Source organism: Rhinichthys klamathensis, unplaced genomic scaffold (assembly GCF_029890125.1).
Source record: "Rhinichthys klamathensis goyatoka isolate OS25496 unplaced genomic scaffold, OSU_Roscu_1.1 h1tg000310l_1, whole genome shotgun sequence".
NCBI classification, from domain to species: Eukaryota; Metazoa; Chordata; class Actinopteri; order Cypriniformes; family Leuciscidae; genus Rhinichthys; species Rhinichthys klamathensis.
Window position 1 is genome coordinate 847134 of NW_026606828.1, and position 24365 is coordinate 871498.

General features: G+C 40.7%; 4 protein-coding genes across 4 annotated transcripts; all 4 read left to right on the plus strand.

Annotated features, from left to right (window-relative positions):
• The first annotated feature begins 520 nt into the window (after positions 1 to 520).
• On the plus strand, positions 521 to 1613 carry LOC130104436 (protein phosphatase 1 regulatory subunit 3A-like). The gene has a single exon (XM_056270979.1). It carries the CDS (start codon positions 780 to 782, stop codon positions 1548 to 1550), a length of 771 nt encoding a protein of 256 aa, XP_056126954.1. The 5' UTR covers positions 521 to 779; the 3' UTR covers positions 1551 to 1613.
• A 288-nt stretch (positions 1614 to 1901) lies between these two features.
• LOC130104484 (uncharacterized) lies at positions 1902 to 5812 on the plus strand. The gene is made up of 3 exons (XM_056271045.1): positions 1902 to 2005; positions 2089 to 2168; positions 2570 to 5812. Exons 2-3 carry the CDS (start codon positions 2157 to 2159, stop codon positions 5360 to 5362), a joined length of 2805 nt encoding a protein of 934 aa, XP_056127020.1. The 5' UTR covers positions 1902 to 2005; positions 2089 to 2156; the 3' UTR covers positions 5363 to 5812.
• A 4829-nt stretch (positions 5813 to 10641) lies between these two features.
• On the plus strand, positions 10642 to 18517 carry bmt2 (base methyltransferase of 25S rRNA 2 homolog). The gene is made up of 5 exons (XM_056270956.1): positions 10642 to 10869; positions 13231 to 13372; positions 14792 to 14920; positions 15017 to 15137; positions 15617 to 18517. Exons 1-5 carry the CDS (start codon positions 10713 to 10715, stop codon positions 16244 to 16246), a joined length of 1179 nt encoding a protein of 392 aa, XP_056126931.1. The 5' UTR covers positions 10642 to 10712; the 3' UTR covers positions 16247 to 18517.
• Positions 18518 to 19023: 506 nt separating this feature from the next.
• tmem168b (transmembrane protein 168b) lies at positions 19024 to 23750 on the plus strand. The gene is made up of 4 exons (XM_056270953.1): positions 19024 to 20794; positions 21860 to 22002; positions 22107 to 22381; positions 23092 to 23750. Exons 1-4 carry the CDS (start codon positions 19658 to 19660, stop codon positions 23637 to 23639), a joined length of 2103 nt encoding a protein of 700 aa, XP_056126928.1. The 5' UTR covers positions 19024 to 19657; the 3' UTR covers positions 23640 to 23750.
• Positions 23751 to 24365: the final 615 nt, after the last annotated feature.

Here is a 24365-nt window from a genome sequence, read left to right on the forward strand (position 1 = left end):
GAATCTCGTTGAATCTCAAGTGGTTTGCAAGACAGAAATGACTTTTCCTCCACTCTATCTTTTGTTTCTCCTTGGTGCCCTAGTACTTTTTAAAAATCCCCATGATCTGTGCTTTCTGAAAGCCATAGCTATAAAGAGAAGTAAACCGAGTTGTTCCATTCAGGGGTTTGCTTACAAAGCTTCCTGTTTCTGTTACAAAATAGAAGTCTCTGACAAAAAACCGAGTTTTAGTCATGGTTTTAGTTTACCACTGATAAGCAAAAGAAGAAAGTTTGGTTATAAATAAGTCATAATTTTGTACAATATTACTCTTATTTTATGAGAAAGTGCTTGTATAAATGTAGAGAAATAGGCCTATACTTATATGAATATTTATGAATGACCACAAGCCTAAGCCTTTAAAACAGCACATGCTTCTTTTTTTTTTTTTTTTTTGCAATTTAGCATGTGTATAACTGACTAAAATGATTAAAAGGATCACCCAAAAATTTTAATTCTGCCATCATTTACTTTTTAAACCCGATCATCTCCTTAAAGACAATGATATGTTTGCTGTGTCTGTGTATGCAGAACAATGTTATTTTGTTGGAAGTGTGTATGTGACATATTTTTGCATTGCTCCCCTGAGCTCTGATTGCATAGTTCGAGATGTTTCTGCCCTAAAAATAGAGCTGGCTTTTCCCTACAATGTCAAATGTAACTTGATTCCATAAGTTGTCACAGCACGTCAGTTGCTGGCCGACCAGCTGAGTTCCTCTCACTCTGTCCCACATTGCCTGATGGAGTCTGTGGGAGCGCTGGACAGCCCCATTGGGGCCAGCTTTAACCTCCTGAGTTTGCCAGCAACCTTCCCCTGGGATGAGGATGAGGAGTCACTGGGTCTCGAAGGGATCAAGCCCAAAACTTCGCCCATACCTAGACGACGGAGTTCAGTGTCCTCTGATGACTCCCTGCCTCCCCCTTCAAGCAGCCGAAGAGTGTCCTTTGCTGATGCCTTCGGTTTGAGTCTCGTCTCAGTGAAACAGTTTGACGCTCAGGGAGTAACTGCACCATCAGGCCCTCTGGAGAGTGACTTGAATGAAGATAAGGAGTATTACATTCTTCCTCTCTTCACTCTTCCGCAGACCGCAGAGGAGCTAGACCTGCGGGTTCACGAGCAGAAGCTGGAACTGAAAAGTTTGGAGCTGCTTTCTGGGACTTCAACCCTAAGAGGAATCGTTCGCGTGCTAGATGTGTGTTTTGATAAGATGGTCTATGTACGGACTTCTTTAGATTCATGGAGAAGTCATTTTGATCTGTTGGCAGAGTACGTACCTGGGTCACACAAAAGTGGGTCGGATTGTTTCTCCTTTAAGATCACACTGGTACCCCCATTCGGAGAAGAGGGTGCGAGGGTTGACTTCTGTTTGCGATATGACACATCTTTAGGTACTTTTTGGGCAAACAATAATGAAAAGAACTACTCTCTGTTTTGTTGTGAAAAAATAAAGGAGAAACCTCAAAATGTGTGTGAAAACAGAAGAAAAAGCTGTCTAAAAACAACCAGGTGAGGGGTCTCCAACACATCTGTCATAGCAAAGAATGTCAAATGAAATATTTCAAAAATATTGAACAAAAGACAAAAGTTGTTGCCTTCAATTTTTAAGTACAATCAACTTGGATATTTAAGTCAATTTCAACCTTAATTATGTTAATCTGACTTAAAAATGAGTTGGATCTTGTATAACTTGTTAAAAAAAAGCAATGTAAAAACATGTTGTCATAACTAATTGATCCTATAATTTTTTTACTGTGCTAAAAAACTTGATAACTAAGAGTTAATACATGAATAAAACTACAATACTAAAGACGCACCCAATGAATTAAGGAACGCTACTGGTTTCCCCCCAGTTCTTAAGCACATATATCATTTTTACATCACTTATAATTTTTTTTTTTTTGCAATTTTCCAGCCCAAATGTCTCTGCTCCAACTGTTGCGGCAACAAATAATGAGGAATTTCCTGGTAACTGACCTCCTCAAAAATGACTTACAACTAGATTTGGAAATACTGTAAAATTCTGATAAATAAATGTTTTGTTTTCTCAGGTATAAATCTAAAGGCCACTAGCCCAGGATCTCTAAAAGAAAACTCTGAAAAACATGAGAAGGAAAGCATGGAATTAGAAGTGAGTTATACATTTTTATAGTTTACCAAAGATTAATTCATAGTCACTTAATGATGTTTATAATTATATAGCGACAACGAGGATGAACATTGTATTACATTTTATAAAACATGGGCTGTGACACGCTACTCTTTATGAATGTCATGTGGTCACTGATGACATTCACTTGCCAGGCGTTGACAAATGTTAGAGTAACTTGATAGGTCAGGCTGTTCAGGGTCACTCTGAGATCATCATGGTATGGTACGTAGTTAAAAGTAACTCCAAGTCAATCTCTCAATCAATTTATCTTAAAAGTTGAAAATGTACTCCTAAGATCTTTAGATATTTTATTACTTAAATTTATTTATTGAAGATAGTCTTTCTTTCAGTATATTTCACATCTACCTCTTTGTAAACAGGAGGAAATAAGCAGAATCCGCAGCCGAAGGAGCAAAAGAAGGGCTGTGCGATTAGCAAAAGTCAAGGAGCACTTTGCTAAGAGAGGAGAAGAAAAACAAGGGACCAAGACCAAAGAGAGTGAAGTTACAGCAGAGACTAGCATGCAGGAACATGCATCAGAGCTGGAGAAGACATCATGTAGTCCACAATCAACACAAACTGCTCGACCACCAACATGCAACCAAATATCACCCTCAGATGAGTCCTTAAAATTTGCAGAGTATAGTGGATATTCCGCTGACGTTTACAGCCAAGCTCTTACACAACATGAAGAAGCCATGATCAACACCAAGACTAATTTATCCACAGCACACACACATTTACCCCTAGAAGACTGTGGTGAATCAATTGCATGCTCTGCTTCTGAGGCCTTGGAAGACAGCCAAATTACTGAGGACCTTACTGACCAAAAGGTTTCAATCAAACAGTCTTTTCCTGTATGCCAAAATCCTGACTTGTCTATTTGCAAGAATGTTGAAAGAGCATGGGAGTACTTTGAGAAGGACACTAAGCAAAGAATTAAAAGTTTGGCATTGAGCTCCACGATGGATGAGGACACGAATATTAGCGACGGAAAACCAGAAGAGAATGTGAGTTTGAAAACTACTAACTTTTTTCAGCCTCAGCCATTTTCTCATGGCTTCACATTTGGGACCATTGTAGCCCCGCTTTATCATCAGGTTTTTAAAAGCATGGAAACAGAGAGAAAAGACTTATTTCGGAAAACATTACAAGTAGATAAGCCATTAAGGGAACTGGAGGATGAGAGTTTAACAGCGGTCACGGCCGCTGAGACCACAGACATTTGGCCAGAGTCTTGCATTTCTACAAAACAGACCGTACATGATATTAGTGTTGGCGTCTGCAAAGAATCAGCAGAACAAAACTCACAACTTACAATAAACCCAACCAAAAATCCTCTTTCTGAGCCAAATAAGTACACACCAGACAATACATTTACTGAAACAAATCTTCCAAAAGTCACATCCGAACAGCCAGATCCTCCTCTAGGTAAAATTGTACCATTATCTTCGGCTGAATTTTCATTCCAGGGTAATCTTGGCCAAAGTCCATGTTTATTTCCCCTACAAGGATCAGAACTTTTAGTCTCTACAAATCAAACAATAGAGTCCGGTATTGACAACCTACCTAAACAGATCCATCCTTCATCACCCACATCAGTTTTTAAAACTTCATTACCTGTGGACAATCAGATTTCTAGTATTAAAATCGAAATGTCACAAAACCAGGGGAATATCCACACCAATGAGGAGAATATATTAGTGCGAACAAGGTATTCAAACAGCCCCTCTTGCATTCTTGCCCAATCTCCAGAAGACCCCACAATGCTCCCTACTTCAGGGATCATCTTGGGTTCCTCTGATGATAAATCAGAGCCGGATTGCTGTGAGATGAGATTGAACATTGAAAAACCTGAAGAACTGTCTCACTTAGCAACAGCCATGCTAACCGAACCATATGCAGAATTGGGGAACACACAGATAAATATGAGCAATACTTTGGAGAGCTGTCAAAGGAATGAAAAGAAGGAACAAATGCTCATAGGTTTTGCTTTACAGACTTCAGAGACAGAGAGCTCAAGCATGATTGAGTTTGATGGAGAACATAACACATTAGTTATTAAAGAAGAAATTCACAAAATGAAAAATTATGAAAGCCTGGAAGAGGGAACTGGAAATCAAACAAAGCAGATAGAGAAGCAGGAACAAGACAAAAAGGAGAAAGACCAAGAACCAAAAGAACAAGAAGGTGCAGGAGAAGGGGGAATGAACATTGAAGATGATTTGAAATACATAGATGATGAAGAGGACTTGGATGCAATGGAAACTGAGAGAGAAAAGAAACAACAAGCAGATGCAGATGATTTGCTGTCTGTTGAAAGAGATTCTGAGGAACAGAAGCAGATTATTAGTTCCAGGAATGTTAAATCATTGCCACAACATCACATTGACTTACACGAAATAGAAAATCTAGGTGGAGTTGAGGACTCAGAAAAACAGGATAGGCACTTCAACAGTGGAGTAGAGATTTGTGAGGAAACTGCTGCATCTTGGCAAGAATCATCTCAAACGAGTGATACTGAACTCAGTGGAAGTATGCAAGCTATGGAGAAGGATTGGGACCTCATTGAATTTATTGATAAAGAAGAGAGTATGTGCCGTGGAAGTGAGAACAGTGACCGGGACACTACTGATGATGTGAACAATATGCTGGAAGACATGGATTGCCAGGCGAAAGACTCAATGAACAGAGATCTTGAAAATGTTGACGACAACACCTCAACAGAATCGCAGATTGATGACGAGATGGAGCTGTACTTGATCAGTCTGAGGAATTCACAACAGTCAGTATTCAGAGAAGGCACAATGAGTGGAAGTTACGGCAAAAGACCTTCAATGAGTAAAGGAAGGCCATTAGCTATGCCTTCAATCTCGGAGTCTGTGGATGAGGACCAGTCGAATAGTTCCCTAGAAGATTTAACAAATATTGAGTACATTATGGAGCTGGAAAGAGCTACGCATGTCATTCCCCGTAATGTCTTGTGGTGGAAAGAGTTTCTGTCCTATGATAATATGAGAAGGGTGATTGGATACATATTTTTGTTGATAGTGTTTTTGGTTGCTGCATTTTATTATGACTTCATCGCATGTTTTGCCCTTTATGTTCTTACAGTGTATTGGCTGTTTCGACAAGGGGAGGAAGAGCCACTAAAAAAACACTCGGAAAAGTGAAAGAGGATTGCAGTAAATATGATTTACTCATGAACATTTTTGGATAGTTTAGCAGAAGTGAAAGTGGAACTGAATACATGTTGTAAGAATACAATTGTTGTATGAAAGCATTGGATTCCGTGGAGGTATTTATCGCACATATTTTCGTAATGGCAAAAACATGATTTTATATGATGGCAGACTATTGTTGACAGTATATGAGTCCGGCTGCATGGGTAATATTGCAATAAGTTTGCATACAATATCACAATGCTGTTTACACAGAGCTGATCATACAGCAAGGGATTAAAGAGGGTCAATATATGTAGTCGTTGGATTATGTGCTAATGGTGCCTGGTACAGTGATGTTCAAAGGACCACTGGGTGAGTGAAATGTTAAAATTTGACATATTATAGAAGATTACTCTTGAAAAAGCATTATATTGAAATTGAATTGTACGTGTAGCTTTAATTTCATACCTGGATTATAATTGATATATAACACATACATAAATGTATTTTATGTCTTCGGGCAAAAGAACAACCGATAAAATCTATCACAAGGTCAAAATCTGTCTGATCTGAAATGATGATGATACATTCATTTTTCTGTTGCAATTATTTTACAAACATTTTCCGTACTAGTTTAGTAGAGTTCAAAAATTATTATTTGTTTATTTACATGTCATCTTGTTTGTTTACAGTCATAAACTATTTGACACTACTTTCTAAAAAAGACATCAAGGGTTGCTATCCTCCTTTATGTTTCAATATACCAAACATTATGGTCTTATCATCTCCAAACTGACCAGCGCTTGTTTCATAAATACAGGTACTGTATGTAGACACAGGTGTCTATACTCACAATCAATAAACCATGTAAAATAAACAATAACTTCCATCATTTCATTATTGTGTACTCAAAATAGATAACATGTATGGATTAATATGTTTTTGTGTTGTTTATAAATTTATTTTATCCAATCAACAGAGCATTTTTATTGCAATTCAATATTTTGCACCTGTTATTATTTCAAGTTGTCTTTATCTTGTCCATTTATTGGTGAACATCATTCACTGAAATAGCTTTCAATGAACAAACAGATGAACTATGATCTCATCTCCAGGTTATATGCAATTCACAGACATAAATCTGACCACAGATCTCCCCAAATAGACTAATTTTTTAGCTGTACATATTTTGATTAATGTTTTATTTGTTTTTGAGCATACAGTAAAAGTCACAGGGGCCTAAAATATCATAAAACCCATACCCAACCCAACCCAACCCAACAATTTTTTTTTTTTTTTTTAATACATGAGGTTGAGTAAATGACGTCATTTTCATTTCTGGGTGAACTATCCCTAATATCATCTTTAGAACACTGTAATTTTTTAAAGTATGATTAGATGAGTGACTGCATATTTATAAGCTGATAGCATATGAAACAAATTCATTGCATGGGGAGGAGTCTGCACAGCTGAGCAGGGAGACTATTACGGGATTATCACTCCTTCTAAATGGGATGAAAGCACATGATGACATTTTCAAGAGGAGACACAATGGCACTGTAGCTCCATTTTGCAAACATATGGTTCATGCATCATGGTATATGACAAGATTATAACATATAAGATACTAGATTTATGCTGAACATGTCCTTGTACAAATAACCTGTGAGACACGACTTGAAAAATACTGAAAAATAACTTCTGTGTCAAACTAGTTCTGATTTCCATAAGGTTTGGTGAGGTTTATAATACTCACAGTAAGCCAGAGCTCTATGAGGTGAAACGTGACACAACTCATGTTCTCTCCACAGGAATCAGTGTCAGAGCGCGTGTGAATGTGACCTTCCGATGTTAAATTAGAAAGAATTAGAAAGACCTACATTACTTGGATTATTATTAGCAGTATACACTCACCTAAAGGATTATTATTTCTCATTAATGCAATGATCTAATCAACCAATTACATGGCAGTTGCTTCAATGCGTTTAGGGGTGTGGTCCTGGTCAAGACAATCTCCTGAACTCCAAACTGAATGTCAGAATGGGAAAGAAAGGTGATTTAAGCAATTTTGAGCGTGACATGGTTGTTGGTGCCAGACGGACCGGTGTAAGTATTTCACAATCTGCTCAGTTACTGGGATTTTCACTCACAACCATTTCTAGGGTTTACAAAGAATGGTGTGAAAAGGGAAAAACATCCAGTATTCGGCAGTCCTGTGGGCGAAAATGCCTTGTTGATGCTAGAGGTCAGAGGAGAATGGGCCGACTGATTCAAGCTGATAGAAGAGCAACTTTGACTGAAATAACCACTCGTTACAACCGAGGTATGCAGCAAAGCATTTGTGAAGCCACAACATGCACAACCTTGAGGCGGATGGGCTACAACAGCAGAAGACCCCACCGGGTACCACTCATCTCCACTACAAATAGGAAAAAGAGGCTACAATTTGCAAGAGCTCACCAAAATTGGACAGTTGAAGACTGGAAAAATGTCAGTGTGATGGAACTGGAGACTGAGGAGGAACAGAGAGCCAGGGCTGAGGCTACGGGAATAAAGACCACCTCAGCAAAGCTGGAGACCCCCAGGGCAGCGCAGGCGGAGCAGAAGACCAGCACAGCGGAGCTGGAGACCACCACTGTTGAGGAGGCGGAGCAGAAGAACACCGCGGTGGAGCAGGCGGAGCAGAAGACCAACGTGGTGGAGCAGAAGACCACCACGGCGGAGCAGGTGGAGCAGAAGAACACCACGGTGGAGCAGGCGGAGCATAAGACCAACATGGTGGAGCTGAAGACCACCACGGCGGAGCAGGCGGAGCATAAGACCAACATGGTGGAGCTGAAGACCACCACGGCGGAGCAGGTAGAGCAGAAGAACACCACGGCGGAGCAGGCGGAGCATAAGACCAACATGGTGGAGCAGAAGAACACTACGGTGGAGCTGAAGACCACCACGGCGGAGCAGGTGGAGCAGAAGAACACCACGGTGGAGCAGGTGGAGCATAAGACCAACATGGTGGAGCTGAAGACCACCACGGCGAAGCAGGTGAAGCAGAAGAACACCACAGTGGAGCAGGCGGAGCATAAGACCAACATGGTGGAGCTGAAGACCACCACGGCGGAGCAGGTGGAGCAGAAGAACGCCACGGTGGAGCAGGCGGAGCATAAGACCAACATGGTGGAGCTGAAGACCACCACGGCGGAGCAGGCAGAGCAGAAGACCAACATGGTGGAGCAGGCGGAGCATAAGACCAACATGGTGGAGCTGAAGACCACCATGGCGGAGCAGGTAGAGCAGAAGAACACCACGGCGGAGCAGGCGGAGCAGAAGAACACCACGGCGGAGCAGGCGGAGCATAAGACCAACATGGTGGAGCAGAAGAACACCACGGCGGAGCAGGCGGAGCAGAAGAACACCACGGCGGAGCAGGCGGAGCAGAAGAACACCACGGCGGAGCAGGCGGAGCAGAAGACCAACATGGTGGAGCAGGCGGAGCATAAGACCAACATGGTGGAGCTGAAGACCACCACGGCGGAGCAGGCGGAGCAGAAGAACACCACGGCGGAGCAGGCGGAGCATAAGACCAACATGGTGGAGCAGAAGAACACCACGGCGGAGCAGGCGGAGCAGAAGAACACCACGGCGGAGCAGGCGGAGCAGAAGAACACCACGGCGGAGCAGGTGGAGCAGAAGAACACCACGGCAGAGCAGGCGGAGCAGGCGGAGCTGAAGACCACCACGGCGGAGCAGGTGGAGCAGAAGAACACCACGGCGGAGCAGGCGGAGCATAAGACCAACATGGTGGAGCTGAAGACCACCACGGCGGAGCAGGTGGAGCAGAAGAACACCACAGTGGAGCAGGCGGAGCATAAGACCAACATGGTGGAGCTGAAGACCACCACGGCGGAGCAGGTGGAGCAGAAGAACACCACGGTGGAGCAGGCGGAGCATAAGACCAACATGGTGGAGCTGAAGACCACCACGGCGGAGCAGGTAGAGCAGAAGAACACCACGGCGGAGCAGGCGGAGCAGAAGACCAACATGGTGGAGCAGGCGGAGCATAAGACCAACATGGTGGAGCTGAAGACCACCACGGCGGAGCAGGTAGAGCAGAAGAACACCACAGCGGAGCAGGCGGAGCAGAAGAACACCACGGCGGAGCAGGCGGAGCAGAAGAACACCACGGCGGAGCAGGCGGAGCTGAAGACCACCACGGCGGAGCAGGTAGAGCAGAAGAACACCACGGCGGAGCAGGCGGAGCAGAAGAACACCACGGCGGAGCAGGTGGAGCAGAAGAACACCACGGTGGAGCAGGCAGAGCAGAAGAACACCACGGCGAAGCAGGCGGAGCAGAAGGCCAACATGGTGGAGGTGAAGACCACCACAGCGGAGCAAGTGGAGCAGAAGAACACCAAGGTGGAGCAGGCAGAGCAGAAGAACACTACGGTGGAGCAGAAGAACACCACGGTGAGCAGGCGGAGCAGAAGAACACCACGGTGGAGCAGGCGGAGCAGAAGACCAACATGGCGGAGCAGAAGAACACCAGGGCTGAGCAGGTGGAGCTGAAGAACACTACGGCGGAGCAGGTGGAGCAGAAGAACACCAGGGCTGAGCAGGTGGAGCTGAAGAACACCACGGCTGAGCAGGTGGAGCTGAAGAACACCACGGCTGAGCAGGTGGAAAGGCAGATTCTGAAGAATCTGGAATGGAGGCCATGACAGCTGAGTCTCTGAGGACTCTGGTGTGGTGGCTGCTGCGGGAGTGCCACGTTCCTCCTCCGCGACTCCCACAGTAAATTCAAAGCCACTCCGTTGCAATGCTAAGCTGATGTAGAATTTGTCGTGCAGCGAGCTGAGCGGCTCAGATACTTAAATACAAGACAGGAAAGCACAAGACATTACATGATGTGAATGATTTTATTTAGGTTATAATATACATACATATATATATATATATATATATATATATATATATATATATATATATATATATATATATATTAATAATAATATCATTAATATAATATAATAATAATACTATAATAAATAATATTTAATAATATTAAGTAATATTTATAAAAATCTTTTAATTTAAAAACTATAATAATATAATTGTTATTAACAATCACATTCACAATAATAATAATCATCATTATTATTATGATGATTATTATTATCATTATATATAAACTTTCATCAACCTTTCGGAGCACTGAGGCGTTTCATGTTAGCGTTCACAGATTGGACGTGCGCTTCCGTCACGTTCGCTGGAGAGGCGCAATCAGGCGGCCCGTTGTTGCGGCGTGTGCGTGCGTGCTGACGGACTGACGGAGCCGGTGCGCCGGTAGACTCAGTGCTGTACTATGGACCTGCAGAGCAGCGCAGAGACAGACCTGGATCCCTCCGAGAACCACCCCGGCTCTGTCCCGACGGGGTTGCAGTCCAGGAAGCAGGAGCAGGAGAAGCTGTCGGGGTTGGTGAAGAGCGTGCACAGAAAACTCCGCAGGAAATACATTGAAGGTATTGGCTGCGAATGAGATGCGTAGCTGTGTAGCCTAGCCTAGATCAGTGTCTGTAGTCTGGCCTGAGCAGAGACGCGGATATTTAAACGCCTGGATTACAACCGTAACGCTACGAGAGCAAAAACGTTATTTTATTTTAAACTTGTGTTGCATCCCTGTTGACATGAACTGATTTTATACATGGCTCGTTTTTGGCTGTGTCTGAAAACCTAGTGAGCTAACGTTATATACATAGACAGCATTTTGAAAACATTCGAATAGAACGTTCTGAACGCCCGTATATAATACTGTTTAGCTAGGCAGCACGTTAAGTATTGAAACAGGTTCTGTCTGTCTGTCTGCAGCACGACTTTAGACTAGTCAGCAAAATTGTGCAGGGTCGTTCATCTGTTCCTGTTTTGCACTTCATTGATATGATGACTGTGTTTGAAAGCATAAACAACTTTTAATCCTCATTCGGGGAGAAAAAGAGCACAAAAAACATGTTCTTGAACATGTACAGGTGACAAGTTTGCCTCTCTAAAAGCTTTAATCTCTTCCCTGTCATTTATTTATCTTAATTATGATTTAAAGCACTTGATACATAATGGACACTTGACCTATTTTAAGTGTGTCTCTGCTGGGAAGGTATAAACAGTCTTAATAAGTATAAATGACATGGGGTTTTAAGAAAAACTTAAAGGATGAAAATATTACATGTACAATAACTGTACAAAAAAATTGCAGTTAACTGTATCCATGGGCCAGGTAGCAACAGATGAATTGCAGTTAGGGAGAGTTAGATCTGTTGTACCTGTTGTTAATTTCGGCTTCAGTGTGACAATGCCACTGTTGTCATGAGTACTTATGGTGTAAAGCTGGATTTTTTTTTTAGTTGCATAATCTAGCTTTTCCCCTCAGTTGGCATGTATAAATTTGCGACCCTTCTTTGCTATTTAATGTTTATCGCAAGAAAATATCAATATTACTCATATTTAATCACATTTTAAACTGTTTTGACATCAAAGTTTCTGTAACAGGTTTGTAAACATTGCAAACCCTTTAGAAAACTAATATAAAATTAAATTAATAATATATAGTTCGACCTCCCAAGAGGGTTTCTGAAGATTAAACGCATGGTTCACCCAAAAAAAATGAAATTGTTGTTCAAAACTCGAATGACTTTCTTTTTTTTTCTTTCTGTGGAACAAACGATATTCTGAATGTTTGTTACTATTGACTTCCATTTGTATGGCCACAAAAAATGCTGAGACATTTCTCAAAATATCTTCTTTTATGTTCCACAGAAGAGAGAAAGTCGGACATGTTTGGAACGTCATGAGGGTGAGCAAATGAGGAGAGAATTTACATTTTTGGGTGAACTATCCCTTTAAGCACCTCCTGTCACTGACGATAAAAAATTCCATTCAAAAATAAAAATAAATGCCATCTTTCAGGGCATATTTTGTACCCAATTCGTGGAAAGTGCCTCCTATTATGTTTTCTAGTCATGGCGCACTCCCTAAAAACGAATGCACGTTTCTGTGAAAATATTATCTTGAGAAATGTATTGTTAGACCAGAAGTAATTGATTGTGAGGATGTTGTTACATTTCATGTTCCTGTCTTATGCTGCAATGAGCATTATTCAAAAAGGTTATCATGCCCATCATCAGGTTATGACGTAGTAGAGTAGGAGGAGATTATGAAATGTTATATTTTTGCCTGCAATCAGTTCCACAGGAAGCAGAACCTGATGTAGCGTACCACCACCTTTATACTATCTGACTTTAAATTTGTTGTTGAGTTTTTTATCGAATCTTCCTCGATTTCCCCCGAGAGGGATGAGCAGCGCTATAAATCCCACACACAGTAGTCTATTCACTAGACCCCGTGATGGTTAATAAGGAAGGCGTGATCTGGTCTTCTTGGCATTGTACAGCAGTATTCATATGTAACGACGCTGCAGTCTCTTCCCTTGTTGTCTTATTCTCTGTAAATCTGATAAGGCCAGTATTTTCCACTCTTTCATGGGACATATCCCTTTTTGTCAGTTCTTTCCCTCCAAAGCAGTCTTTTAGGGTAGTGGCTGCCTTCTGGTGTCATCGACGTTATCAGCAAGTTTTCGAACTGTGTGTGAATCAGCACAAACACTTTGATGATACATTACTTTTGAGCTTGGCGATGGAGTTTCACTGAGTTGTTGAAGAAACCGGACAGTGTTTTGTGAGCCGCTGGAGGCTAGGGGTTAGAGAAACCACTGACATCAGCTGACTTCAGAAAGTAGGCTTTGTAAGAATGTTTACACCAGTTATGCTGTGCAGAACGATCAACCCTGTGGCATTACCGTACACTCCTCTGTTTTGTCTCTTTGAATGCAGTGGGAGATTTCGAGAAAATATGGCGTGAGCATTGTGAAGACGAGCAGACTCTCAGCGAGTATGCCATGGCCATGAAGAACCTGGCCGACAACCACTGGGCGAATAAATGCGAGGGCGAGGGACGCATCGAGTGGTGCCGCAGGTACGGCTGTTGATGGTCATTGTTTTATGTTGAGAAACCGATTTGGTACTTTTTAGGGCTTTTCACATTTGAAATAGTTAACCCTGGGTCATTCTTAACCCTGGTTTAACGGAATCCTGGGTTATCTTGCTACACGTTTCACATTGCTCAGAATTTACCTGGGGTTAGTAATGAATACTGGGTACAGGTGACGTTTCCCACTTAACATTCCTAAACCCTGAGTTAACATCCTTATTTGCATATTTGCGGTGTCAGTGTCTTTGATTGGATGAATGCAGTATGCGACTTGTTTACATTAAGGCATTACGCATCCTCATATTATATAGCCTATTGACGACTTTTAAAAAAAGTTTTTCCAGAACGTTTTGTACTATAAGGTGAGAATGAAACTGTCTCCACTACAATTGACGTGTTTTCCGTCACTATTTGACATTTTACTATAGAAAATTGAAACGGCTGTTTTTAAAACAATCTGCGTTTTCGTGACGTTTTGGTTGTCGGTTGCTAAGCATCTAGTTGTAACATTCTAAAGGGCCGGTCACGTCGCGTCCTTTGCGCTTAAAGCAGCACTAAGTAGGAATTCCGTTTTTGTCAAACAGCGACCCCTAGAGTCGCTGTGGAGTACTTGTACTGTCGTGAATAGCACTCACACAGAGATGGCTCGCACTCACGGCCGGATCCCCTCCCCCTGTACACCGGTACCTGTTCAGTAGGATGGACGCTGTAACGAGTGGAAATAAGGTATGGCCCCTTTAAGAGCTGCGCGCGCCCTGTTTAACTGTCGGCAGTCTGTATTGTATGTGCGCCTCGAACACCACATGTATGCAGCGCCGGGTTATTTCTGTTTGATGCTCATTTTATCAGAATTTTATCAGATCTGTTTTTTGTCGTAAAGCAATTCGTTACGCGAGACCTGATAACACACGATACTTCCTAATACTGAGGCCGGCGGCTCGCCGGCCCAAAGTTGCAAGGGTGGTTTTGCGGCTCACAGGCACCAGGGGGGTGCGAGATGACCACCATTCAACACGAAATCAGTAATATAAACATTACAATGACTCCAAAGCTTCGGTTAAGGTAAAAAAGTTACTTAGTTCACCTTTAAGTTAATCATTTTGAAAGTAAGTGCGCTCAGAATAAAACGTTGCGACACGCTCGATTTACCAGGCACGTCTACGCTGCAGTGAGATGAAAAATTCTCAACTTTTAAGAATGCCGCAAGTGGACCGCAGGTCATGTGACAAGAACCAACCAATCAGCTTCACCCTTTCCGTAACATCATTGAAAGCTCAGGCAAGATGGAAGAACACCCAAATAGATTTTTTCTTTCTTCTCCATAAATAAATCTAGTAGCAGAGCTTCTGCAAGGGAAATCTACCCGTATCCATTTATTTGCTTGTTAAATCTCTCTTGCCACAGTGTTTGTCAGGAGTACTTCCAGGATGGAGGGATGAGGCGAGTGCTGGAGAAGGATGAGAAGAGCACTAAGCATGCCACCGATGAAAATAACACATCTGCAAACTCTCTACCACAATCGTCCTCTCCAAGGTGATCTAGAATGACAACTTTACCACTGCAAATCCACAAAGATTTTCTACATGGCAACAAGTTCATTGACTAAATCAGCTTTTTATTTATGCTTAGTAACCGCTCAATGTTCCAGCTTGGGAGGATACGACTGTTGGATGTGGGCAGCTGTTTCAATCCCTTCCTGAAGTTTGATGAGTTTCTGACTGTCGGTATCGACATTGTGCCAGCAGTAGAGGTTTGTGTTCCTTGAAGTTATACTATAGACCTTTTTTTTTTTTATTTGAATGAAACTATTGAACGGATGTTACGTCTGTCTATTTTTTTCTCATCAAATTAAATATGGCATCTACCTTAACTAAAGTTTAGTGATTTCAATTATTGGTTAAATTACGTTTTCTTTACCGTTGATTTCTTACACCGTATCTATACTGGATGCAGCCAGATAGAGCGACCGTTGCAAATCCATTTGTTCTTCATATGTAGTACATCAGAAATAGAACAGGGCTTCAGTTTAATGTTGGGAATCAGTCTGTTATTTTTTAAATCCAACATGTATATGAAGAGTAGGTTTCTTAGAACTTACTGTTTACTAGATTTGTAAAAGATTTTTTTATCTTATTTGCCATTGACCCTTATACTAATTTTACCTGTCCTGCATAGTAAAGCGAAATGTTCTGATTCTCCTTTCCCCATTTGTCCTTTTTATGGCTACAGAGTGTCTACAAATGCGACTTTCTTAACCTGCAGCTGCAGCAGCCTCTGCAACTGGCCAGCGATGCCTTGGATGCCTTCCTGCGGCATCTGCGCGGCCCCATCGACGCTTTACCTGCCCAGCTGTTTCACGTGGTGGTCTTCTCCCTGCTTCTCTCCTACTTCCCTTCACCCTATCAGCGCTGGCTCTGCTGCAAGAAAGCGCATGAACTTCTGACCTTGAACGGCCTCCTCCTCATCATCACCCCTGACTCCTCCCACCAGGGCCGGCATGCGCTTATGATGCGTAGCTGGCGAGTCGCAGTGGAGTCTCTGGGCTTCAAGCGCTACAAATACGTCAAGTTCTCCCACATGCACCTGATTGCTTTCCGCAAGGTGTCATCCACCACCAGCAGCGACCTGGTCAGCCGCAACTACCCGGAGATGCTTTACATCCCGCAGGACTTTAACACGATCGATGAGGAGGGATTCACAGATTGCTACGAGCCTCCGCGCTCTGATTTCGAGGACGACATGTTAGCGTGTAGCTTCGCGGAATTGCCGGACACGCCATACGATTCGGACTCGGGCGAGAGCCAGAGCAGCTCGGCGCCCTTCCACGAGCTGGAAGACCCCATTTTGCTCCAGAGCTGAACTTGTTTACTGCCCCTCCTGATATTTAGTACCTTACCATCATGCTGCCAAAATTGCTCTGCTGTTTGTGCACTCGACCCCTTTTTAAGCAGCAAAAATTTTGCACAGAGTGAATGAGGACGTTTAAGTGGGCGTTGATTTTTAAGAGCGTGCAAGACATCCCTTTGAACACAAACAAACACACACTACACAATCTTAACTTAGAAATAGAAGTGATTTGGTTTTGTAACAGAAGCAGCTGGGTGATATCAGGTTGAGGAAGATTTAGCTCACCCGCTTTGGCTGTTTTCTCACTCAGAATGACTGTCAACTAGACAAACCTAGCATAAGTTACAACTTAGGCGTAGTTATCACCGGTGTCATACCTTTTGGCCGGAGTTACTATACTGTGTTATTCTTTTTCAGTTGTATTTCTTGAAGGGATAGTTCCGGCAAAATAGAAAATACTCATTCTCGTTTTGTTCCAAACCCATGACTTATGACTGTTATTATGTCCACACAATGAATGTCAATGGGGTCCAAAACAATGTTGTTTTGGACCCCATTGACTTTTATTGTAAAGACAAAAACAGTTCTTTAACATTAAAGTAACGGAAGTCATACAGGTTTGGAACAACATGATGGTGAGTAAATGACAAAAAAAAAGAAATTGTGAACTAACCCTTTAATGGTTTGATTCTCAGCAAGTTTCCACTGGACATTTTGGATGGAGATTTCAGCCATCTGTTCAACCAACTTTTTGGAATAGCCTTTATCAATGATATTTGTAGCATTTTAGGTGTCTGCAGAACTTGTGCGTGTTTGGTTATGTGACGTTGTAACTGTGAATGTGGATTTCTCGCTTCAACAAGGTACAAATCAAGCGAAGTAGTCGTAGATTTTCAGAACAAACAATCTTACAGGTGACCAGATTGGATGCATGTGTTGTGGTAACATGTTTCTAATGTTGCGATCAAACCGCTATTATAACCAGTACTATCCAATAACTTGTCAGTAGTATGTAGTGTGGAACAGATTAGAGTTTTGTGCATTTTGCCATAATGTGACTTTGAGTAGGATGATTGTTTACTCTTGACTGTTTACTCTCGAAACCTTCAGTTGCTTTAAATCTTCTTTCTGTATTGTAATCTGGTGTATAATATCTAATTGAGTTCTTCAGTATATTATTTTAGCTTCCCACTTTCAATTATAAAATAGAACTTTTAAGGTACAAAAGTTTGGAAAGTACTTTGCCAAATGTTTCACAAACAGTTTATTTGAAGTACTATCAAAAGATTGTTGCATATCACTGTATGTTTTTTAGCTCCTGTGTTTGTAATTGCAGAATTTGCAGCTTTTTTATTCACTCCAGGTTCTTAAAAACACTATATTAAATGTCCAAGCACATATTTGCACGTTTTCGATTACACCTTCCATAGGGTTGGCAAAATATCGAGATTGGCATCAGCACTTCATTAGAATAGCAATACGTTCATAATCATAAACGGTCAAAAATGCCCCATATCACTATAACCTGGTAGTTATATTGAGTAACTGATATTAGGCACTGTTTTCTATTGTATTAATGTGGTTACCGATTGGTTAACCTGATGATATGAGAATATGCTGTGATGAGTCTTTACTCCTGAAGGAGTGTGTGATGAGATGTACATTGGGGTTCTGTTGAAGTATCAATGTGAAGTTTTGGTGTTGGGCACTTTAAATGTGTTGTGGGGTGCCAAATATGAGTGTGGAAAGATTTTAAACGGTGAATGAATTCAGTATGTGATCTTTCAGGGTATCAGAAAAAAAAAATCCTCCTCAAGGTGCCTTCAAACCCAAATTGTATTTTTGCATTTGTGATTATATGGAATGGATGCAAGAACAGGCTACTGATTGTCATTTGAAAGTAAGCTAATTTTCTGTCCCACAATAAACAGTTACAGTACACACTTTCAGCGAATTAACCAGCTCCTAGATAAATTACTAACAATACTGCCCTATTAGCAATAGCATTTAAAGGTGTTCTTTAGTCTGTACTCGATTTATAAGTCTGAGAAAAAATATTTTAAAACTATTGAAAAAAAAAAAAATCTTTGTATTAAAATGTTTACTTGGTGGTGTGTTAAAACATTCACATATCAAACATATTTGTCTTCCCCAGGCTTTAATCCACTGTTTGCATGATTGATTTTCTTTATCAGTGTTAAGATGGTTGACTCCCACAGGAACGGGCTGTTTGTGAGAACTATTGTCATTCATCTTTTATAAATAAAGGTTTTTGTTGCCTTCTCTCTGGTCTTTCATTTGACTATAGCAGGTTGCTTTAAATACTTGTCATGTAGGATCATATGCATTTCATTTCTGACAGAACACATTTTAAATATTGATATGTTGTAGTGCGATTTCATTCTAGTTCTCAAAAATCCATTTGTCACTTTCAAATAAGTTACACTACTGCTCAAACGTCTGATGTCAGTAAGATTAAAAAAAAGAATACTTTTACTCTGCAAGGTTGCATTAAATTGATCAAAAGTGGCAGTAAAGTCATCTGTAGTTTTACAAGAGATTGTTTATTTCGAATAAATTGTGTTCTTTCTATATTTTTTAATCAGAGAATCCTGAAAAGTGTCATATTTTTCAAAGAATTATTAAGCAAAACTGATATCGACATTGATAATAATAAGAAATGTTTCTTGAGAAGCAAATCAGAATATCATAATGATTTCTGAAGCATCACGTGATACTTCATTCACCCTCGTTTCACTGCGAGGATGATGGACGCTTTTGTCCTTTCAAGGATTCCGTAGCGGCTTAAATACCGATGTGCAAATATGGCGGACACTGGGTGAAGTTTTGACGATGGTTCGAGGATATTTTGCGACAAATTACCCCAGTTTCAGTTGTTTTTCTGCTAACGACAATAACCAATGACTTGCATATCTGCTGTCGTATTTCTTTAGCTTTGATTTAATCGCTTTTACTCTCCTCATGTAGAGAAACGACACATTCAGGCAACTTTCTGATGCCGGTAAATAGACTGGAATCTGCTCGCCTAATTCAGACTGACAGCACATTACAACTGTTCTGCTCTTATATTTATTTTATTTTATAGCCTTCAAGCAGTTTAACATTTTCACATCTATTTCACGTCTTAATTTTAGTCATCATAACATGACCTTGAGTTGAATAGCTCGGTTTATTCAGCAGTAACAGGTGGATATTGACAATCCACTTTCTGATTGTAGATGCTACTCTGACGTTTGCGCTAAAATGTCTCGATTTAGTACCTCAAATCCACACCACAACATGTTCTTACATCCGTTTTGATGAATGCTAATGCCACTAATAATTTTTTGCTATTGTGACGTATAACTTCGTCACTCGCGACGCTAATTTTTCTGTAGTTGTGCGAGTTTTAACTCTGCAGCGATGTGCAAGCTGCTCAAGTATTTCTTGAGCCACTCCCTTTACGCTGCGATGACCCAGCTGGATGAAGCCAACAAAGGGGTCAGCACATGGTCATCCATCCGTTACCTCGGTTATCTGTCCAGTCTGACCTCCCTAGTGGCCATTTGCCTGGGGATTTATGTACAATGGGAGAAAACTGCAGACACTATCATCTTGGTCATTTTTATTTTGGGCCTCTTTGTTCTTGGGATTGCCTGCATTCTCCACTATTATTTCGGCATGGAGAGCGTCAGCCTCTTTCTGTTGCATCTGTGGTTTGGTTTCCTTCTGGGTTTATTGTGCTTCATCAGTGTCCCGTCCAAAGAGCTTGATATCAAGGAACAGGTGGCCAACTGTATGTTAATAGCGAGCATGGTTATACGAATACTTTGGGCTTTGGTTGAAAGAATGTGCGGTTATACTCGACATCAACCCGCTTTCCTCACCTCAAGGGAAGCTCTGGAGCTCACAGGCTTCGCTGTGGCCAGCACGACCCTGGTCGGCAACAAATCTATAAGCCTTGTAGTCCTGACACTCGCTTTGGCCGCTGTAATCGTGGACTTACGCATGAAGTCCTTCTTGGCCTTCCTAAACCTGACCTGTTTCTCTGGGATCGCTGCATTCTTCTTCGAGGAGACTTTAGGAATGTTCACCAACCCCTTCGCCTTGTCTTGCTTCTTCAGCCGCCTCGTCTGCGACCCATTCCTGGACGTCTACTTCAGTGGACTTTCGGTCACTGAACGCTGGTCACCACTCCTGTCGAGAAGAGGCCTGTGGAGACACTTAACTCTTCTTCCTCTGGTTATCGTGGAGGTAATGTTTCTGGTCATGGCCGCTCTGAAGATGAGAGATCTGGATCGGTGGTACCTGCTCATCCCGGGTCTCTCAGCATTCACCATTTTCTGGATCATCTGCCACCTGGTTTTCCTCGTCACGCTGTGGGGTTTTCACAGTAAGCTGAGTGACTGTCAGAGGATGTGCATGGTGCACACATCAGAGGCTGGAGAACTGGACAGGGTCATGGCGTCTAAGGGGATGCGACACTTCTGCCTCATCTCAAAACGCCTGGTGCTCTTCAGCCTGATGTCCACCATCATACTGGGGGCTCTGGGTTGGCAGGTAATATTTGCTGTGAAAATCTTTTAAAAATGTGTGTGCCAAGTTCTTAGAAATGTAGTTCTTGTATTTATGTTGGTTTCATATGTGTCTTTTGAAAATTATATTAAAAACATTTCATATAATGCCTCTAAAAAATTGATAACATATTTTCCTTACACCTTGAATGCATGTGAGTGAAGCTCATACTTTCAATAAAGTTTTAAAAATATTTTAAGGTACATATAAGTTGTATTTATTTATTATTATTTAAATATCCTCATTTATAAATTATTATTTAATAAATATCATACATTATTTTTGGAAGTGACAAGTCACATCACATGACGTTGGTCTATAAGAGCCTACTAGTGAATCAATTATTAATAAGTGGTAATGCAATTTTGTTAAATATATATTTTATTTCAAAGAAATAGAAGATTTAGCAAAACTACTTTTTAATTTTGGAATCAAAGTCATTTGTAATTAAAAAAAAAAGAATTTTCAGAAACTAAAAACAAGCTTTTCTTAAAAGAGTCTTAAATAATACAGTAAAAACAGCAATATTGTGAAAAATAGTTACAATTTAAAATAACTGTTCTATTTTAAAATATTTAATAATGTAATTTTATTCCTGTGATGCAAAGCTGAATTTTCAGCATCATTACTCCAGTCTTCAGTGTCACGCTGTCCTTCAGAAATATATAGATTTGCTGCTCAAGAAACATTTACTGTTATTATCGTCAATGTTGAAAATATTTCTGCTGAAAATAGAAATCTTAAATGACTTTATTTACCAACCAATTTAATGCATAATTGCTGAATAAAAGTATTAAAATCCTTATTAAGAATAAAAATCTTCCTGACCTCAAACTTTTGATTTGTATTTTTAATAAACTAATAGATCTGGAAAAAGGGGCGTTGTGTCATTAACCCATTTCAGTAGACATTCAGGCATACATTCAGTGGCTCTTAGTGCGTCATACTGCAAAAAATTTTTGTAAGTTTGCTTGGTCAAAATATCTGCCTTAAAATAAGAACGTTGATTTTCTTTGGAAGTCTTAAATGTATTTTTTCTCCCTCCTACAGCCGTCCAACAGTCTGTTTATTGCCTTGTTTCTGCTGGTCCTGCCTCTTGAATCACTAGCCCACGGCCTCTTCCATGAGCTGGGAAACAGTCTTGGTGGAACCTGTGTCGGTTATGCTGTGGTGATTCCTACCAACTATTGCAGGTACTGTCCAAATATACACTGACATCGAATACTTCTGCTACTTGATTACTCAGTAACTTGCACAGAGGGTCAGTGTTTTACCTCGTCCTCTCTTTCTCTCTCAGCCCAGATGGTCAGCCCACACTCCTGCCCCCGGCGCATGTGCATGAGCTCAACTTGCGATCCACAGGGATGCTGAACAACGTGCAACGCTTCTTCTCTCATCACATGATTGAGACCTACGGTTGTGATTATTCCACGAGCGGCTTGTGTCTGGAAGCCCTGCAAGCCAAGCTCCGCATATTCATGGAGGCGCACACGGCTGACGGCCCACGACACGACTCCTACGTGCTCTATTATAGTGGCCACACCCACCGCAGTGGAGAGTGGGCTCTAGCAGGTGGGACAATCATTTACATCACTTTTTACCTGTAGAAACAGACATCTGGGTGAATCTCACAAGTTCTGACTCAAGAACAATCACCTGTAGTCCAAAAAATGAGAAAATTAAATCTAATATTGACCATTTAACATTTAAAAAATAAATGTATTTTCCTCCAATTCTCATTACCGTAATAGTTTTTTTAAATTATTAATATTAGTGTATTTGAAAATGAATTATATTTTATTTTTATGTCTTTAATTTATGCTAATTTTAATTAAAAAAATCACTAACCTATCCTTATGTTTTTTAAAGGTACGGTAATATAGTAATGAAAATAACTTAGGATATGTGAGGAAAAACATTTGTATATGTATATATTAGAATCAGAATAAATGAAAGGTATTACAGCAAATATAACCGTGATGTATAAACATTTTGCAATTTAAACAAAAATATATATATTTTTAAATTAAGAAAATTCTGTTACAGAAGAAAATGAGCTTAATTGTGTACATAGATGGATGATATGTATTTTTTTTTATAGTTATATAGTTATTTTCTTGGGATTTTGTTGAGAAATATGATGTGGATGTTGATTTGACATTAAAATGTGCATGCTATTTACATAATATATACATTCAAAAAGATAATATGCATATGGAGTTTAGCTAAACTCTGATGACATCGTAAAGAATTATTTCCCCCCCCCCTTTTTATTGAATCAGGTGGCGATGTTTTGCGTCTAGATGAGATTGTGCAGCTTTGGAGGGAGAAGAACGCCGGATCCTGTTCCCGCCTCATCATTATTCTCGACACCGACAACTCACTCCCCTGGGTGAAGGAGGTGCAGAAAATCGAGGGACTTTATGTTGCGGTTCAAGGGGCAGTGCTCTCTAGTCCCACAGACCTGGAGATCCAGGACACGCCTCAGCTCGGGGACTTCACCTGTCAGTGGGTCGATTTTAACTGCAACCCTGACAGCATTGTTCGGTGGTCCAATCGTGGGCGGTCCGTCCGAGCTGCCTATGGCATCTCCAGACTCTGGAGTGACTACAAGCTTCACCTGCCCTCTGATAGCGACGTCACCAGGCACTGGAGACTCTACTTTCCTCGCTTGACTTACCCTGTGGTTCAGCTCGCCCACTGGTGCGGCGGGTTGAACCTGTTTTGGGTTTGCAGCTACTGTGTTCGGCTGCTCCGAAGGATCAAACTCACATGGTTCCCGCCTGCGGTGCTTGATACAGGCCAGGGTTTCAAGCTGGTTAAATCGTGAAACAGGACTGAGAGTGTGAGGGTACTGTAAGCAGACATGGTCAGGTGACGCTCGCCTACGGCAGCTTTAAGTTGTATGGACCAGAGCAGCAATTTATGAAATCTCAGGTGTTTGTGAGGGTAAAGAAAAGCTCAAAATTGGCCAACGTAATTTACAAGAATGTCATTTTGGTTTCTAAACAAATTCATCAGTCTGCAAGGGTGAAACTAATCATGTCAGGGTCATAGATCATCTCATAATCAAAAGGTAGACAGACACAAAGATATTAAAGAAATACTTTTAAATTAATTGTCATTGAAATAATACTTTTAGTTCATTACCGAACTGAAAAAAATGTAATTATTGTAATTTGAAAAAGCATTTTATTTAGTTATAAATCCCCGTAATTACTATGTGTAAAATTAAAAATTTTGAAAAATTTGAAAAAATTAAAAATTGATTAAAAAAAATTATAATTAAAAAAATGTTTATATTACATAAAGTATCCAACCTACACAAAATTTATTACAGTAAAAAAATCATGATTACATGAAAATGATGTCACTGCCATAATGCAAATTATTTTATATAATGCAAATTTTTATTTAAAATAGGTTATATTATTTACAATTATTCAACATATACTAAGATTATTACCGGAAAAAATGCAATGAGAATTATTACAAAATAAAACATAAATGAGGTTTCTATCCTTAATTTCCATGAAAATAATAAAAAAAACATTGA

What these genes read in the sequence shown, in the direction of transcription:
- bmt2 (XM_056270956.1), top strand. Translation starts at nt 10,713, where the DNA reads ATGGACCTGCAGAGCAGCGCAGAGACAGACCTGGATCCCTCCGAGAAC. An exon ending in CCGCAGGAAATACATTGAAG is followed by an intron (nt 10,870 to 13,230) that starts GTATTGGCTGCG and finishes CTTTGAATGCAG; the next exon opens with TGGGAGATTTCGAGAAAATA. An exon ending in CCACAATCGTCCTCTCCAAG is followed by an intron (nt 14,921 to 15,016) that starts GTGATCTAGAAT and finishes ATTTATGCTTAG; the next exon opens with TAACCGCTCAATGTTCCAGC.
- tmem168b (XM_056270953.1), top strand. Translation starts at nt 19,658, where the DNA reads ATGTGCAAGCTGCTCAAGTATTTCTTGAGCCACTCCCTTTACGCTGCG. An exon ending in TGGGGGCTCTGGGTTGGCAG is followed by an intron (nt 20,795 to 21,859) that starts GTAATATTTGCT and finishes TCCCTCCTACAG; the next exon opens with CCGTCCAACAGTCTGTTTAT. An exon ending in ATTCCTACCAACTATTGCAG is followed by an intron (nt 22,003 to 22,106) that starts GTACTGTCCAAA and finishes TTTCTCTCTCAG; the next exon opens with CCCAGATGGTCAGCCCACAC.
- LOC130104436 (XM_056270979.1), top strand. Translation starts at nt 780, where the DNA reads ATGGAGTCTGTGGGAGCGCTGGACAGCCCCATTGGGGCCAGCTTTAAC.